This window comes from Motacilla alba, chromosome Z (assembly GCF_015832195.1).
Source record: "Motacilla alba alba isolate MOTALB_02 chromosome Z, Motacilla_alba_V1.0_pri, whole genome shotgun sequence".
NCBI lineage: Eukaryota > Metazoa > Chordata > Aves > Passeriformes > Motacillidae > Motacilla > Motacilla alba.
The window spans coordinates 41,106,271-41,120,346 of record NC_052046.1 but is presented as its reverse complement, the minus strand read 5'-3'; the positions used below and the strand labels follow the sequence as shown (position 1 = coordinate 41,120,346).

Genomic DNA, 14,076 nt, shown 5'->3' with positions numbered 1-14,076 from the left:
TGCTTAATTGTTTTTGATTAGGATGCCATTTTCCGGATCATGTAGTTCAGAATGCCGCCGTTGTGGAAGTAAGTGAGCTCCACATCAGTGTCAAATCTCATGATGGCATTAAAGCTTTTTCCGGTGTCCAGCTGTTAGGGTCAAAGCAAGTCATTCAAGCAGCAGAACCTTACACATGTTACTTGACATCACAGTAAATAAAAAGGCTACTAGCATGGTTTTGTTATCTTAAAAAATTGTGATAGAAAGCTAAAGTGAACAGGCACCAATACTTCTATCCACAAAAGACTACAGGAAGCTGCTTGAGAGGAAAGTGGTTTAAAACAAACCATAAAAAACACAGTATGGAGTCTCTTTACATTTGCTGCTTCATTTATAAATGAGAAATTTATAGGGGACTTTGAGTGACTGGTCCAAAATACAGGATGGCTTTTTGCTAATTAAAACAGTTTGAGCATCCTGATTATATATCCTGTCATAGTAAATCACAGAATGGTTAGGGCTGGAAGGGACATGAAGGATCGCCTAGTTTGAACCCCCACTGCCATTGTCAGGGAACATTCCACTAGAGAAGGTTGCTCAAAGACTTATCCAACCTGACCTTGAACCCTTCCAGGAAGAAGGAATCCACAGCTTCTCTGGGCAGTAGTTCCAGTGCCTCATCTCAAATTATTCCTTGTATCTAACCTAATTCTACCCTCCTTCAGTTTAACCCTTATTAGAATAACTGTTTTAATTTCCTTCACCATCTCAATACTTCTCCCTATTTTAAGCAAATTTGACTGCTATATGACACAGCATATGTTTTGAAGAGAAAAATTTTGAGTAAAATTACAGTGATTCAGAAAATTCAGCTCTTAGGTGTCTCATACCTTAATCTGGACATTCATCTGTGGTTTTAGTTTTTCAGGAATGATAATTGTGTAATGCTCCCGTCCAGTGAGTCCTAAAGTTCCTGCATCCTCTCCAGGTAAATACTGCAGAGGAATCACTCCCATTCCTACTAGGTTGCTTCGATGAATTCTCTCATAGCTTTCAGCAAGCACAGCCTTGACTCCCTGGGAAAGACAGGTTGAGTTATTTCATAGTTCAGAAGAGTCTTTCTATACTCACAAGAAGAAAATTGGCTTGATTGTGGTCCCCTCCATTTCATTTACCAGCGACTGGTAGAGTCAGCAGCTCTGTCTAACAGCAAACTGTCCAGGATGACTTGATTGTACATTAACTTTCACACCTCTCTGAAAGAAGCCTGGGTCAAAAAAGTCAGGCTTTTTCTCAGGAATCCTGCATCCACATTAACATGTCTTATACAGAGCACCACTAGTCATTTCCATTACTCTTCCAAATTCAGTATTGCTCTCCTATAAGCACCAGCGTGCAGTTTAATTAATTTTGAAAATTTTACATGTTAATATATTTAACACAAAAACTCATTGCCAGGAAAAAACTCCAAAAACCTAGATGAACTTAAATACAAAGTCTCTTGTGTATTTTTCTAATAATGCAACAAAGCTTGAATCAGAGTTCTTGCTGTAAACAGTGTAAGACTGGATAGACAAAGAAAGAAACAGGTATTTCACTGTATATGGATCTGTATTTGGCTCCCATGGTGAAGCCATGCTAAATTTAATTTTCACTGATACTCTTCTCTTACGCTTTCTAGTTTCCTTGCTAAGTGAGCTTAAGGATGCTGCTGAAAGCAGACCTATGCTTATGGGGCTACTGAAAGTGGAAGTAAAGAAATTTGCCCTTCTAGTGTAGCCTTGTGGACTTCTAGATGAAGATCAGTCAAGTCTTCCAGTTGGAACAAGATCTATTAATATTAAATAGCTTTTGCAACTCTACTGTGTCTCTTGGAGGCAGCTGAGATTTCAAAATATCTCTTGCTACCAAAAGTGAGAATGAGCTACCCAGGATTTAGTCATAAAGTAGTCTTACTGACAAATAAATGCACTGTTAATACTGTCCTCCTAGTTTACTGTAGCCACTCACCAAGAGGAATGGTCCTTTAGCAGCCCAGTCTCTGGAACTTCCTGCACCATACTCCTTCCCAGCCAGCACAATCAGAGGATGGCCAGCCTGCTTGTATCTTTCTGCAGCATCAAACACATCCAGCTGGAATAAAAATGTCAAATGCTTCATAAACTTTTTGTGAGTGGAATCACAAAAGGGAAAGGAAGTTCCAGGCCAAGGAAGAAAAAAAAGTGTCCCCATATAAACAATTGAAGCCCACAACTTCCACAAAGCAGCACTTTAAGGGCATTGACAATACAGCACTTTGTGGCTTCTAGTCTAATCTCCCTCCCAGCACAAACCTGCACCTTCCATTGGTGCTTTTACAGTGGTTACATTCTCCACTGATATGCCTGAAAGGATCACATTGCATAGGTACATGTGACTGCTTCCCTGAGTCAGCTCCTCCCCCCTCAATCAGCTTTACTTAAAAGGTACTGAAGTAAATTACCTAAGCCAGTAAGAAGGAAAGCCAGCACTAATCCACTCTGTTGTCAATGAGCCACAGTTTAGAGCAACATGTGTACTTACAATTTCCCCAGAAGGGAAATGGATCGTCTGAGGTCCTTGTTTATCAATAAACTTGTTGACCAAGCGAATGTTTGCAAATGTCCCTCTGGCCATGACAGCATCATTCCCTCTGCGGGAGCCATAAGAATTGAACTCTCGAGGAGTCAAGCTATTAAGGGAAAAGAAGAAAGGAAACTGTTAGTTTTAGACTAAAAGTACTCTTCTCTAAAAAAAGAAAGTAATCAACTGGTGTTTCTGAGGCAGGTATGTATGTTCCCATGCTGGCAATAGCACACAGTCAGCTAATACTTCTCCTTTGAGATGTTTTGAAGGAAAAGAAAAGTAATTTACACATAGCTACAGTTTGGTCAGAAAAAGCAGCTTCCATAATATTCTCAACTCTTGCCCTAGAAATAGTATCCAACAGTGATGCAAGGATATAATTCACATTAAGTCAGCAGATGCAACACAGTTTTTTTCTTAACAGCTGATGCCCGAAGATCCTCATTGTTTATACTACTATAGCATCTATAACAATGGCAGAGCACTGTGCTAAATATCTAAAAGGCAGCAAGAATCTCTGCTGCAAGTTAGAACTACAGAAGAAAAATTTCACTTGCAAACAGAAATGCAAGAATGAGTGGACACTCCAGCCTAACCAGCAAACAAAAAATGCACTAGAATATGACAGAAAATTAGACTGTTTGCACTGGGCTACATCCAAACCACAGCTATGACATACAGCATCTGTTTTGTAACGCATGTAAGAGACTATTCAGCTTTCCAAGTAACTGATAGCAGGGAGTTCAGAGAGTCCAGAGCAGTTAGTTTTCAGCATATCACACTGGTTTAATCTATTCTCTTTTCAAAATTATTAGGTCTAGTGAGTTAGGACTTTTTATGTCAGTGCTGTTGCTCAAAACACCAATGAAGTTGTAAGAAGTGCTAAAATCAGAGAATAAAAGCATTATGTTACCTGTAAAGTCTGAATAGGTCAACTTGGTAAGTCCTAGTCTTGCCTTAAGTTGAACCCCAAGTACTAAACTGACAGACTGGCCATAGAAAAAGATGAACATTTAACAGGACTCCAATCACAACAGATTTGCCAGTTATTGCAGCTGCACTGAAACCTAAACTTCCGGATGTCCTGTAGTGCCTAAGAGCCTAGATATGTGAAATAGTTGTACATGCTAGAAGAAATTGATATAAAACCCATTTTTGGCACTAATGAAAACAGTCATTTTGATTTGATAGTAAGACAAATCTTGATTCCCTTATTTATGAATAAATGTGCAGGCTTGTTTTCTTCCCCCATTTCCATGAAAAGTTATTTAACTCTACAGGGATAACAGATGTACACACTCTATTCTACTTCTTACACTTAGTGAGAGCTGCTGAAGTAGCAGAAAGAAAAATGCTTTTCTTTCTTAATTTATATGTTGTCCAGGCAGCTGTCAAGGTGTACAAGTGTATGTGAACAGACAGAAGGTGTGTGTGCCTGTAACATGGCATAACAGTAGTGGTTTGTTTTCTCTTCCCAATGTATGACAAGAACAAAAAGCAGTGCTTACCCTCTGCTGGTCAAATAACGGGCTGCAGGACTATTTCTTGCTATGTTCCCAGCCGGAGATATGTGGTCAGTTGTCACAGAATCCCCAAAACTCAACAGGACATAAGCATCTTCTATTGTTTTCGGGGTCTGAAGAGCCAAAGTCTAAGCCATCGTAAATACAAACAAACTAATTAATGTATTAAAAATAATTCCTTTACCTTTCTCAAAAAAGTGCAAATTGCAAAATAAAGTCTCCCTTTTTATACAGGTTAGGAGAAAGAAAAAACCCAACACTTTTAAAAATCATTATGTTCTTGAACAAATATGATGCCCTGGCTGTCTGCCAGCAAGTTCATGCATGAAGAAAATATGAAGAAAATATAGCAGACAAAAAAAAAAAACCAGCCAAGGCTTCCTGTGATACATGAATGAAAATTGAGAATTCCTAGACATGTGCATGCATTAAAGTTTCCATTTACTTTTAAATGGCACTGAATTACCAATTCAAACACTGAACTGTTTGGTGCAACATGCAAGCAGGCAAAACAGTGCATTTAATTTCCTGTTGTTTTTCTTCACTTACTTTGTGACTATTTAGTAGTATTTCAACTTAAAAGGAAAACGGGACTTTTCAAGAGCACTGAAGTGAAAGGGAATCCTTACAATTTCGAGATTCACTCATGTCTTTGTATTAAAATGAACACAATAGCACAATTCTAACATTTAAGAACCAAGGCCTCAATAGGCTTTTATGAATCCTCTCAGGCCCCTTGAAGTGGCTTTCCTTCTCCTTCAATATGAGTCAAGATCACTGCACACTTTGGCTTGATTTCAAAGGGAAAGCACGTACATACCAGACCATCAAAGAAAGGAGGAGATTTGATATAAGTAGACTTGGGGTTCCAAGTATACAGTTTATCTGAAGGAGCATCTAAGGCATTCCAAGCTTTGTTTACTGTCTGAAAAACATACAAAATCCTCTCATTGATTTCTAAGTTTTCAGAAGCAACATAATTACATCAGAATCCAGGTAAAATTACAAATTAGACTTAGTAAAAGCCTTATGTATTTCTTAGAGCACTTTGGAAAATGCACATAACTATCTGCATTACTTTTGGGCGTGTTTTTTGATGATTCTATCTATTAAAAGATTCAGAAAATCCTAATTTCATTGCAAAAAAAGACACATTCATCCTGTTTTTTGAGAATAACCTGTATTACGTACACAGGTATACACTCGATAATTGTCTATTGTATTTTAAGTAATCTTAAGAAGCTTCCCTAACATAAAAACTGTAAGAATATTTTGTTTCAAAACTTGAGAAAGATTTGCAGGAAGACATTATCAAGTCTTTTTTCTAATATCAATCCTACTAGTTAATGCAAATGAATTTTATGTCAGCTGAAAAAAAATCAAACATCTGTGAAGCTGGAATATTCCATCTTCTGGTATCAGCTGGGGGTGGCTGTTGAAAACACATCATCTACATGTTACATTTAAAATATCATAAGGAGCAATTTTCAAAACATGACTGTCTGAAAGAATGAATTAATTATCCAGAAGATTAAAAAAAAAAAAACAACAACCCAACCTCATCTGAATATCTGTCAGAACAAGAGCAAAACCTAGATTTGAAAAAGGTTAATTGCATTATCACTCAATATCTTCAGAATAGCATAGTACATCAATCAAACTACTGCCAAGAGGATTAATTCACCTCTATTTTTTCGTAGACCTCCTTGAACATCCCAGGAATAACAAACTGACGCTCAACAGCCTGAATCTCATTTCTTGTTGGCCAGATATCTTTCAGGAAAATCTTCTTCCCCGAAGCATTTATTCCTGTGTAACATGGTATTGTCAATTTCATTGCATATATTTTTCATTAAGAAGAAAGAGAAGTTTACCACTGTGTTCTCTAGTTATATGTTCCTTGTAACACTCATAAGACACCGTTTATTTCACTTCAAAGGTCTGACAGAACACTGAGTCACAAACTTGATAACACTTGTACATAACCCTTCTTTTGTGACTTCCAATGGCCTTCCAGAATAATTTATAGAATCATTTATGCTAGAAAGGATCTTTGAAGATCCTTGAAGGTCTTTGAAAATCTACTACCTCAGGTTGGCTCTTGAAAGAGTATCACCCAGATATAACCAAAAATATGACCCAGTGAAATTAGAGGGAAGACAAGCCAGAGCATTATTCTTTCTCTATCATCTCTGACTGCCTGTTGCTCTGACTCTTAACAATTGCATAATTTGTCTCCCAGAGGTACTTACTACTTCAAAGCACTTCCCTAGGACAAATGTTTCCAAAGCGCTTAATTCCCAACAGTTTCGCTCATAAGCTGTGAAAAGAAGCATCCCAACACTGTCTTACCTAAAGGCTCTTTCTCAAAGTCAATCCGGATGGTCCCTGCAATTGCATAGGCTATCACCAGCGGCGGGGATGCCAGGTAGTTAGCACGGGTGTTGGGATGGACACGCCCTTCAAAATTCCTATTGCCAGACAACACGCCCACGGCCACAAGGTCTCCCTGTAAGATGGAGTTTGAGACAAAGATAGATCAGGTGCTTGCAGAATCCACACACAACAGCAAGTCTGCAGAGCCTCACTGCACTGCAACAATGACCAGTCACAGAACTGTCTCCTGACCAATCCCAAAACACAGAAAAGAATTCTCTTCCCACAGAAAAGAATATAGACTGAATTCACTTTGTACAGAGCTGAAAAGAGTCAACACATAGTATAGTACAGCTCAGAACAGCACACAGCAGAGAACAGATAACATAAATGAGCTGCACAGGAAAAACTGCATACCTGAGTAATGGCCTCAACAACAGACTCTGGTAGGGGTCCACTATTGCCAATACATGTCATACAGCCATAACCCACCACATCAAACCTATACAAAGTATAAAAATAATGGTGAACAAAAAGCTACCTTGGAGCAAGACATTTAACCACTCAGCAGATGGCAATTGTTAATTTCAAGAGAAACACCATTTTAAGAAATTAAATGCTGCTGAGAACAGGATTTTTAAATGCTCTATTTTTACCACTGCAGTGACTGTCCATGCACACAGAATTACCTAGCAAGAGGAACAATAATATAGTGTCATTTACACTGTTTCAAAACAATTAGTCTTGAAAATAACCCATTCTCCTGCTTAAGAACATAAGTCTTCAAGGAGTTACAGCAGGCCTTCATCACTGGTACAAAGCCAGGCAGCACAACAGCAATGTGTTTACTCATGCAGAATCACACCTTAAGGTACCGCCAGTATCTTTTAAGCTGTACAGAGAAATAGTTATTCTATTGCATCGCTTGTTTGTGGATGTTAACTTGATCAGGGAGAGAGAAACAGCAATCATTTCTCACAGTGGTTTGTGAGAATTTTAGGGAGCTGTAGGAAATTTAGGAAGGTGTAGGATTGTTAGTATAAACGATCTGCAAGTGGTGTTTTTTCACTTTGTTTTCTTGTTCTTCTCAAAGACAGTGTGTGAGAAAGATGTTTTGTATTAACTAATTAATCAAGTAAAATGTATCAGTTTATATAAACTTGAGAAGTCTTTGTAATAAAGCTTCTTTTCTCTTACAATTGAGTCTCTCGTCTGTTCTTGTGTCGTTCTTAGCTCAAGAGTAACACTTGTTGACAATGCTTTTAGTTAAGCAGCCATAGGACAACGGTAAGAAAATCACTCCTACCCTAGTTGAGAAAGGTAACGCATAACTCCACTCTCCCTCAGATAGTAAGTGACGACCCCACTTCCTGGGGACAGGCTAGTTTTAATGTACGGCTTCACTGTCAAACCAGCTTCAACAGCTTTCTTAGCAAGCAATCCTGAAAAATACAGAGGATAGTTGCAGATTTTCCTGGAAGTGAGACAGTTTGGTGGATAAGCATGTTAGGAGAGATACCATTAAATAACTGGAAACAGAAAAGGCACCAGCAATGAAATGGTACAGCAAGTCAACAGCACTAATTCCGTGACAACCAGCTAGAGGACAAATGCTCTGTTGAACTGTACATCCAGCCTCCAACTTCTCTTCCACTAGAAAACTGATGGAAGTTGCATTCAATAAGATGCACTCACTGGTGCAACAAGAAGACATTAAAAATTCAGAGCACTATTTGTAAGACAAATGTCTCACAAAAAATGCAATGAAGACCTGTTAAGTTCCCACTTACCATGGTGTAATAACTCAGAGAAGAAACAATTGCCAGCAGAGGACTTGCTGCCCTCAGAAGCAGAAGGCTATGAGAGCACCAATGCTGGCCAAAAACAAGCCATCTCACAATCCACAGCTTGTTGCACAATTGCTGTTTTAGCACTCCTGGATTTCTACTATGCACAGAGATATTTCAGTGGAAGGTCTTACTAGACACACATTTATCCTGAATTCTTTCCTTTGAAATATATTGTCCATACCGAGATGCATGTTCAGAGAACAAGTCCTCTCCAGCTCTTTTCCAGGACGAACATAAAAGCAGCAGCAGATAGACAAACTATGCAAAACTTCACATTCCCATGCTGCATTTTCCCCCTCACATATGACATTCATTTAGATAAGAAAATAGGCATAAGCTGTGCTTTGATCCAACATGATCTCCAACAGGAAGATGTCATCAAATTGGTTTGTCTTTGCCAGCTGTCTGGCACCTCTGTTAGACATGACCTGGACCATGACACTTTTAAGTGTTGTGTGAGATGGCTTACACATGTGAATTTAAAGAAGCTGTCCTATTCCTGAAGTTGCTGAGGTTCCTTAGCTACTGGAGGAATCTGCCAAAACTCGAGTTCTTGGATACTTCTGCAAATAAGACAATGAACAAATAGTCATCCCAGGAACTGATAGTTTGACAACCTGTTTGAAAGGGTTGGCCTCTGTCTTGCTGCTTATACCAGTTCTGAAAAGATAGCATAGTCAAACTCTCAAAGTTGGAAAGGAAATGCCAGAACTTCAGTTCCTTTGAGTAACCTTAATCCAATACCTTTTTAAGGTCAGATTGCGCTATCAAAGTTCCTACAGCACATACCCACTATCCCCACAGCCCCTGCATAATGCACAGGATATACAGCAGTAGTTTGAAAAAAATGCTTATATACTGGATTTTTTTTAGCTTGGTCACTTAACTGGGAACACTGTATGTTTATTTACTTTCATTTGAAACCTCATCCTAAAAGTCAAACTATTGTGTTTCTTTTGGGTATCTCTTGTGGGTATTCCCAACACTGCTGTTTACCAAGAGTTATCAGAGACTGACAGAAATTACTTTTTCCTTCCTTGTCAAGGTCAAAACATAAATGCTGCTGTACAGGAAGGCAGCAAAGGTGAGCATAGTCACTAAATTTGAGCACATACACCAAAGTCCTTCAGACTACATTCTTGAGGGTGCAGTGCATTACATACTAGTAGTGAATGCACTCAAAGTGCATTTAGCATCCCTACTGCTTCAGAGAAGGTTAGAAATGCAAGTCATTAGCCTGGGAGCCAAACACTACAAGAAGCTATCCTCAAAAGGCACAACTGAGGGATACATCCACCTAGAATTAAGGGAATAGACAAGGCAAACAGAGTCTGCCTGGAGAAAACCTACTTCTTGATCCTTGGAAGAAAGAAATACAGATATATTTCTGTGATAATGCAGAATGGACCTGAGGAAAGAGGTATGCTGCTCTGGCTGTCCTGTTAAAGGTAAGTGGATTGGGACACCTTGTTCAATTCTGAACGCAATTCAATTCCTCTAGAAGTGGTAAAAAAATGAGCAAGTCTCTCCTCTGCTTCTCCTTTGCCCCACATCTTTTATGTGTTTATGACGGACTTCGAACCAGCTGCTAGAGTTTAAAAGACCTTTGTCCTGGGAGGGGGTGAACTGCTGGTATGTAAAGTATGCAAAGATAGATGCTAGTCTAAAAAGAAGTGATAAATATCACATCAAAAAGCCAAACACAAAGTGACTGTTGACAGACCGAAAGCTTCCCAGCACTACACAGGAACAAACAGAAATTATATTACTTTAACCAGGAAGTAATCCTCTCTGGTGAAGGGCCTTTGTACTGCCCAGTGCACATCCCTTCTGACCTTTGTAGGAATAAAGTCTGCATCACATGAGCAGTCTGACAGACTAGTAAGCCTCTATGCAGCAATTATCATATAGTGACAGATACCATCCATGTGTATGTTTGCAGAGGAGAGAAAGAAATATGTAAACATGTAGCCAAGCACCTGGGAAACTGGGCCAAACTTGTCCAGCACAGACTGAACCCTTGTTGCCAGAAGCACACATTAGGAATGACAAATTTTCTGCCTGGACTACTCGTGTTAAAAATGAACAATCTCCTGATCTGAAATTTTATACAACCAAGTCAGACTAACTGTTCTGTAGTGGTGCATACCAAGCTCACCTCCGGCCTCCTCATGGATGCAGTTAAGATGTAAACAAAAAGGCTCTGAAAGCTGGCAATCCCTGAGAATATAATTTGCTTCCTCTGCTCACACCTACCATGCCCCCAGATTCTTGTGAACATTTTAGAGGACAACCTCTAGCTAAATGTATGTTTTTCACTCTGCTGACAGATCAGAGCACCTTCAGACTTGCCCCAAAAGACCATTCTCCACTGTCCATGTTCTGGCTCTGACTTTCAACAGCCTCTTCTTATCTCTATATATCAGCTTCTGTGCATTTGGAAAAGTGTCAAAAGTATTGCTTAATTAAGTTCCAGCTTGCTTGTAGAAAAGACAGTGCAGGAAGAATAAATTTTTGTCAACTTAACATTTCTAGCTACCACTTCCACAGGTCCTTTGCTACCTTTAGAAACTAAGCTCAGTTTTAACACTCCAAATGAGAAAACCAGCACTGTACACCTTGAATTACATCAGTGTTGTTGTTGTTGTCTTTTGGACACACAATCAGAGCCATAGAGAAGCTACTGCACATTAGGCAAATCAGCTTACCTGCACCCAACATAACTGAGGGATTACTGGTGTTTGTACAGCTTGTAATGGCAGCAATCACTACTGAACCATGAGCAAGCTCAAAGTCATGGCCCTCAAAATTAAATTTCACTACGCTGTTGTGTCGGTCTGGTGCAATTTGGAATCCCTTGAATCCTTGCTGTAGGAGAAGAAAGCAAGAATCAAAATGAGTGAACCAAAATCAACATAAACATTTTGACTGAACATTAGTATGGGCTGTTTTTTCACCAATGAAAAGCATCATGTCACATCCATGACTGTGCTTTTAGGTCTGATGGTGAAGATGGTTGCATTTCTGGTCAACCAAAATGATGGACAAAAATTATTTTTTCTGGAGTTTCTCCTCTTCTCTGTTTACAGGTAAAACAGGCAGTCTTTGCAGCAAAACATATTTGTATTTTCTTCCTGCATGAATATATCCTTCTTTGGATTTCTCAGATGCTTCTTACTCCTGGATGTTACAGATTCCTGATCACATATAGTCTTAGCACACAATCTAGTCCTGAGATTTTAGCATAACATGTAAAATTTTTAAGCCAGGATTATCAAACAGCTTGAATGTACACCAGCAGCTGATTTGAGAGGCAAAGGTCTGATAGCTGGAAAAAAACCAAAGAGCAAGTAGGCACTGTTCATGCCATAAAAAATTACATTTAGAGATCTGAAAGTTTAAGATCACCTAATGAAGTTTGGAAAATGTAACAAACCAAGAATTATTGGGAATTGCTGTAGTTTACGTTTCTTTTACATCACTGGAGTTCTGTAATGGCTTTAACAAGGGTGGTTACTGTATTAGGTAAAGATTCAAATTGATTTAGAAAACTTAAGTATCCAGGAATGTTCATTCAAATATAAATACAGGTCCTTTTTCAGTGACTATTTTTGTCTGGATGATGCAGAATGTGGTCATTGCTTTCTGTTTTTACCACCAACATCCAAGAGCCACAGAGACACATGCAGTTCTGCTCTGCTGAACAGATTCAATACTTAGTGTAAAATTACATTGTGGATTCGGGGCATAATCTGCTTGGAATACTTGGAGAGGTGAAGAGCTGGGTAGTTATCTTAGAACTCAGTGCAGTAGGCATTTTGTCCCCTCTATTAACAACCCCCCATTGTGGCAGAGTTCAGAAATTTCTAGTCTATGTCAAAATTGTGTTAGGCCTAAGATCAGAAAGAAATACTACTCCAATTGGGCATGAACACTCTAATGCAAGAGAAGCAACATCATAAACTACCTGTTGCTTCTGTCACCTTCAAAACTGAAGTCAAATATCCTCATTTATTTTTCAGTAGGCAAACAAACAACACGCAACCCCAAAACACAGTTCCTGAACACCAGACAGCTTTCAGAAGCATGAATTAGTTTGTTTGCCCAAATGTTCCCAGTCCCTACCTTGGCTCCCAGACAAGTCTCAAAGTCCTTCTTCATATCTGACACAGCAACTTTGTCCTGAGGTCTTTTTGGTCCACTGCAGCAAGGCACAACAGTATGGAGATCCAACTCAACAACCTGTTCAAGTAAGACAGAGAGTGGTTGGGCACTGCCGGATAGTTGAAGCCAGGTAAGCCACAGGTATGCTTACCTCTGCTGTTGAATCAATGCTAAGTCTCCACATCATTATTTTCAGAAATTATTGAAGAAATGTAAGAATGGGAAGAGCAGAAGAAAAGGAACACTTCTAATTTTAGACACTGCCAGCTCACACGTATGGCTATCAAAAGTACTAAAATTACTGAAAGACCCAATGAAACTAAAGCATCTAAGCATTATAAATTATTTTTAAATTCGTCTTTTCAAGTGGTAGAAGCCGGTTAAAAAATGATGTGAAGAAATACTGAAACTGATACAAAACAAAGCAGACTATTCATCTACCCCTCACTCATTTTCCAACTTTGGTTCCATAATGTGCAACATCCTTCCAAATCTACTAAGGTTTTTGAATAATCATGCAGACCCAAACACAAGTTACAAGATAAAATTTTACAGTAGAGAAAATCAGGAATATTCTTGACTTTCCTGGACACAGAGTAAGATCTTAATTTTCTTGCACAAAAAATTATCTGTGTGCTCTGTGGTTACCACAGAAGGCTTCTAAGGGTCCTGATTCACACAGTAAAATAACTGACTGAACAGAAAAAACCTGCAAACAAGGCTTACACATACAACATCCACATTATCTCCATAGCTAAAATTCAGAGTATCCTTCAATCTGAAAGGACTTTTCAAAGCTCCATCTAACAAACTGAAGAATCTGCACCAGCTGGAGGTCAACCGAGAGCCAATCTACACCTACGTCTAAGTTTTCACACCTGAAGAGCCAGCTGTCTCATTCCACTGGGTCTTAAAACAAGACAGCTGTGCAGACCAAAGCAAAGGACAAGGAATCCCTTGACTACTCTTAGTTTTCTGTGAAAAACAGACAATTGTCACAATAAAATAGGACAGGGCATAAAACAAGGAGCCAGAAAACAGAGTAGTTCCTAACCTGTGTGAAGTCCGGATCTTGAGAAGAGTTCTTGAAATCTCTTAGCATTCCCACAGCCTCAAGATACCTTTTTGTGCACATAACCTTCTCTTTGTCACGGCCTAAAATGAAAGCCAGATACAGCAAAACCAAAATGCAAGTGAAACAGAGGAGACACCATCTGACAGAACAGAACAAAAAAAAGTGCATAACAGGCATGCCTGTCAATAGACCCTTTCAAGACAAATATTAGAGATCCAGTAAAAACAAACCAATTGAACAGACTTAGTGCTTAGGCTTTTGCAGAACAAAATCTTAGCTTCCTATTTCTGTCATCTAGGTTCAGATTTCTGGCAGGCTGCCATAAATCCAACACTCAGCTCTTCCTAAACATGCATCCTAAGTGCAAAAACTAGTTTCAATAAGTAAATACCAATAAAATGAACTGAGGCTCAGAAGGCTTCACCTGATTCAATCCCACTGCTAATGTCATACAGACCTGGCATCCTTTCAATTACCCCTTAACTTGTGGTCTCTTCTTATA

The 14,076-nt window shown here is 39.0% G+C and overlaps 1 protein-coding gene across 1 annotated transcript in view; it reads right to left on the bottom strand.

The window, feature by feature from the left end:
- Window positions 1–2: 2 nt before the first annotated feature.
- The window catches only part of ACO1 (aconitase 1), a 35,595-nt gene continuing 21,521 nt past the window's right edge, over window positions 3–14,076 (bottom strand). Inside the window, exons 9-21 of the mRNA XM_038123648.1 lie at window positions 13,554–13,654; window positions 12,461–12,577; window positions 11,044–11,203; window positions 7,792–7,927; window positions 6,903–6,987; window positions 6,462–6,618; window positions 5,794–5,918; window positions 4,930–5,034; window positions 4,095–4,237; window positions 2,545–2,692; window positions 1,993–2,115; window positions 873–1,058; window positions 3–131 (exon numbers count right to left, since the gene is read on the bottom strand). Coding sequence (XP_037979576.1) covers window positions 18–131; window positions 873–1,058; window positions 1,993–2,115; window positions 2,545–2,692; window positions 4,095–4,237; window positions 4,930–5,034; window positions 5,794–5,918; window positions 6,462–6,618; window positions 6,903–6,987; window positions 7,792–7,927; window positions 11,044–11,203; window positions 12,461–12,577; window positions 13,554–13,654 — 1,700 coding nt within the window. The 3' untranslated portion in view covers window positions 3–17. The remainder of the gene's footprint in view (window positions 132–872; window positions 1,059–1,992; window positions 2,116–2,544; window positions 2,693–4,094; window positions 4,238–4,929; window positions 5,035–5,793; window positions 5,919–6,461; window positions 6,619–6,902; window positions 6,988–7,791; window positions 7,928–11,043; window positions 11,204–12,460; window positions 12,578–13,553; window positions 13,655–14,076) is intronic.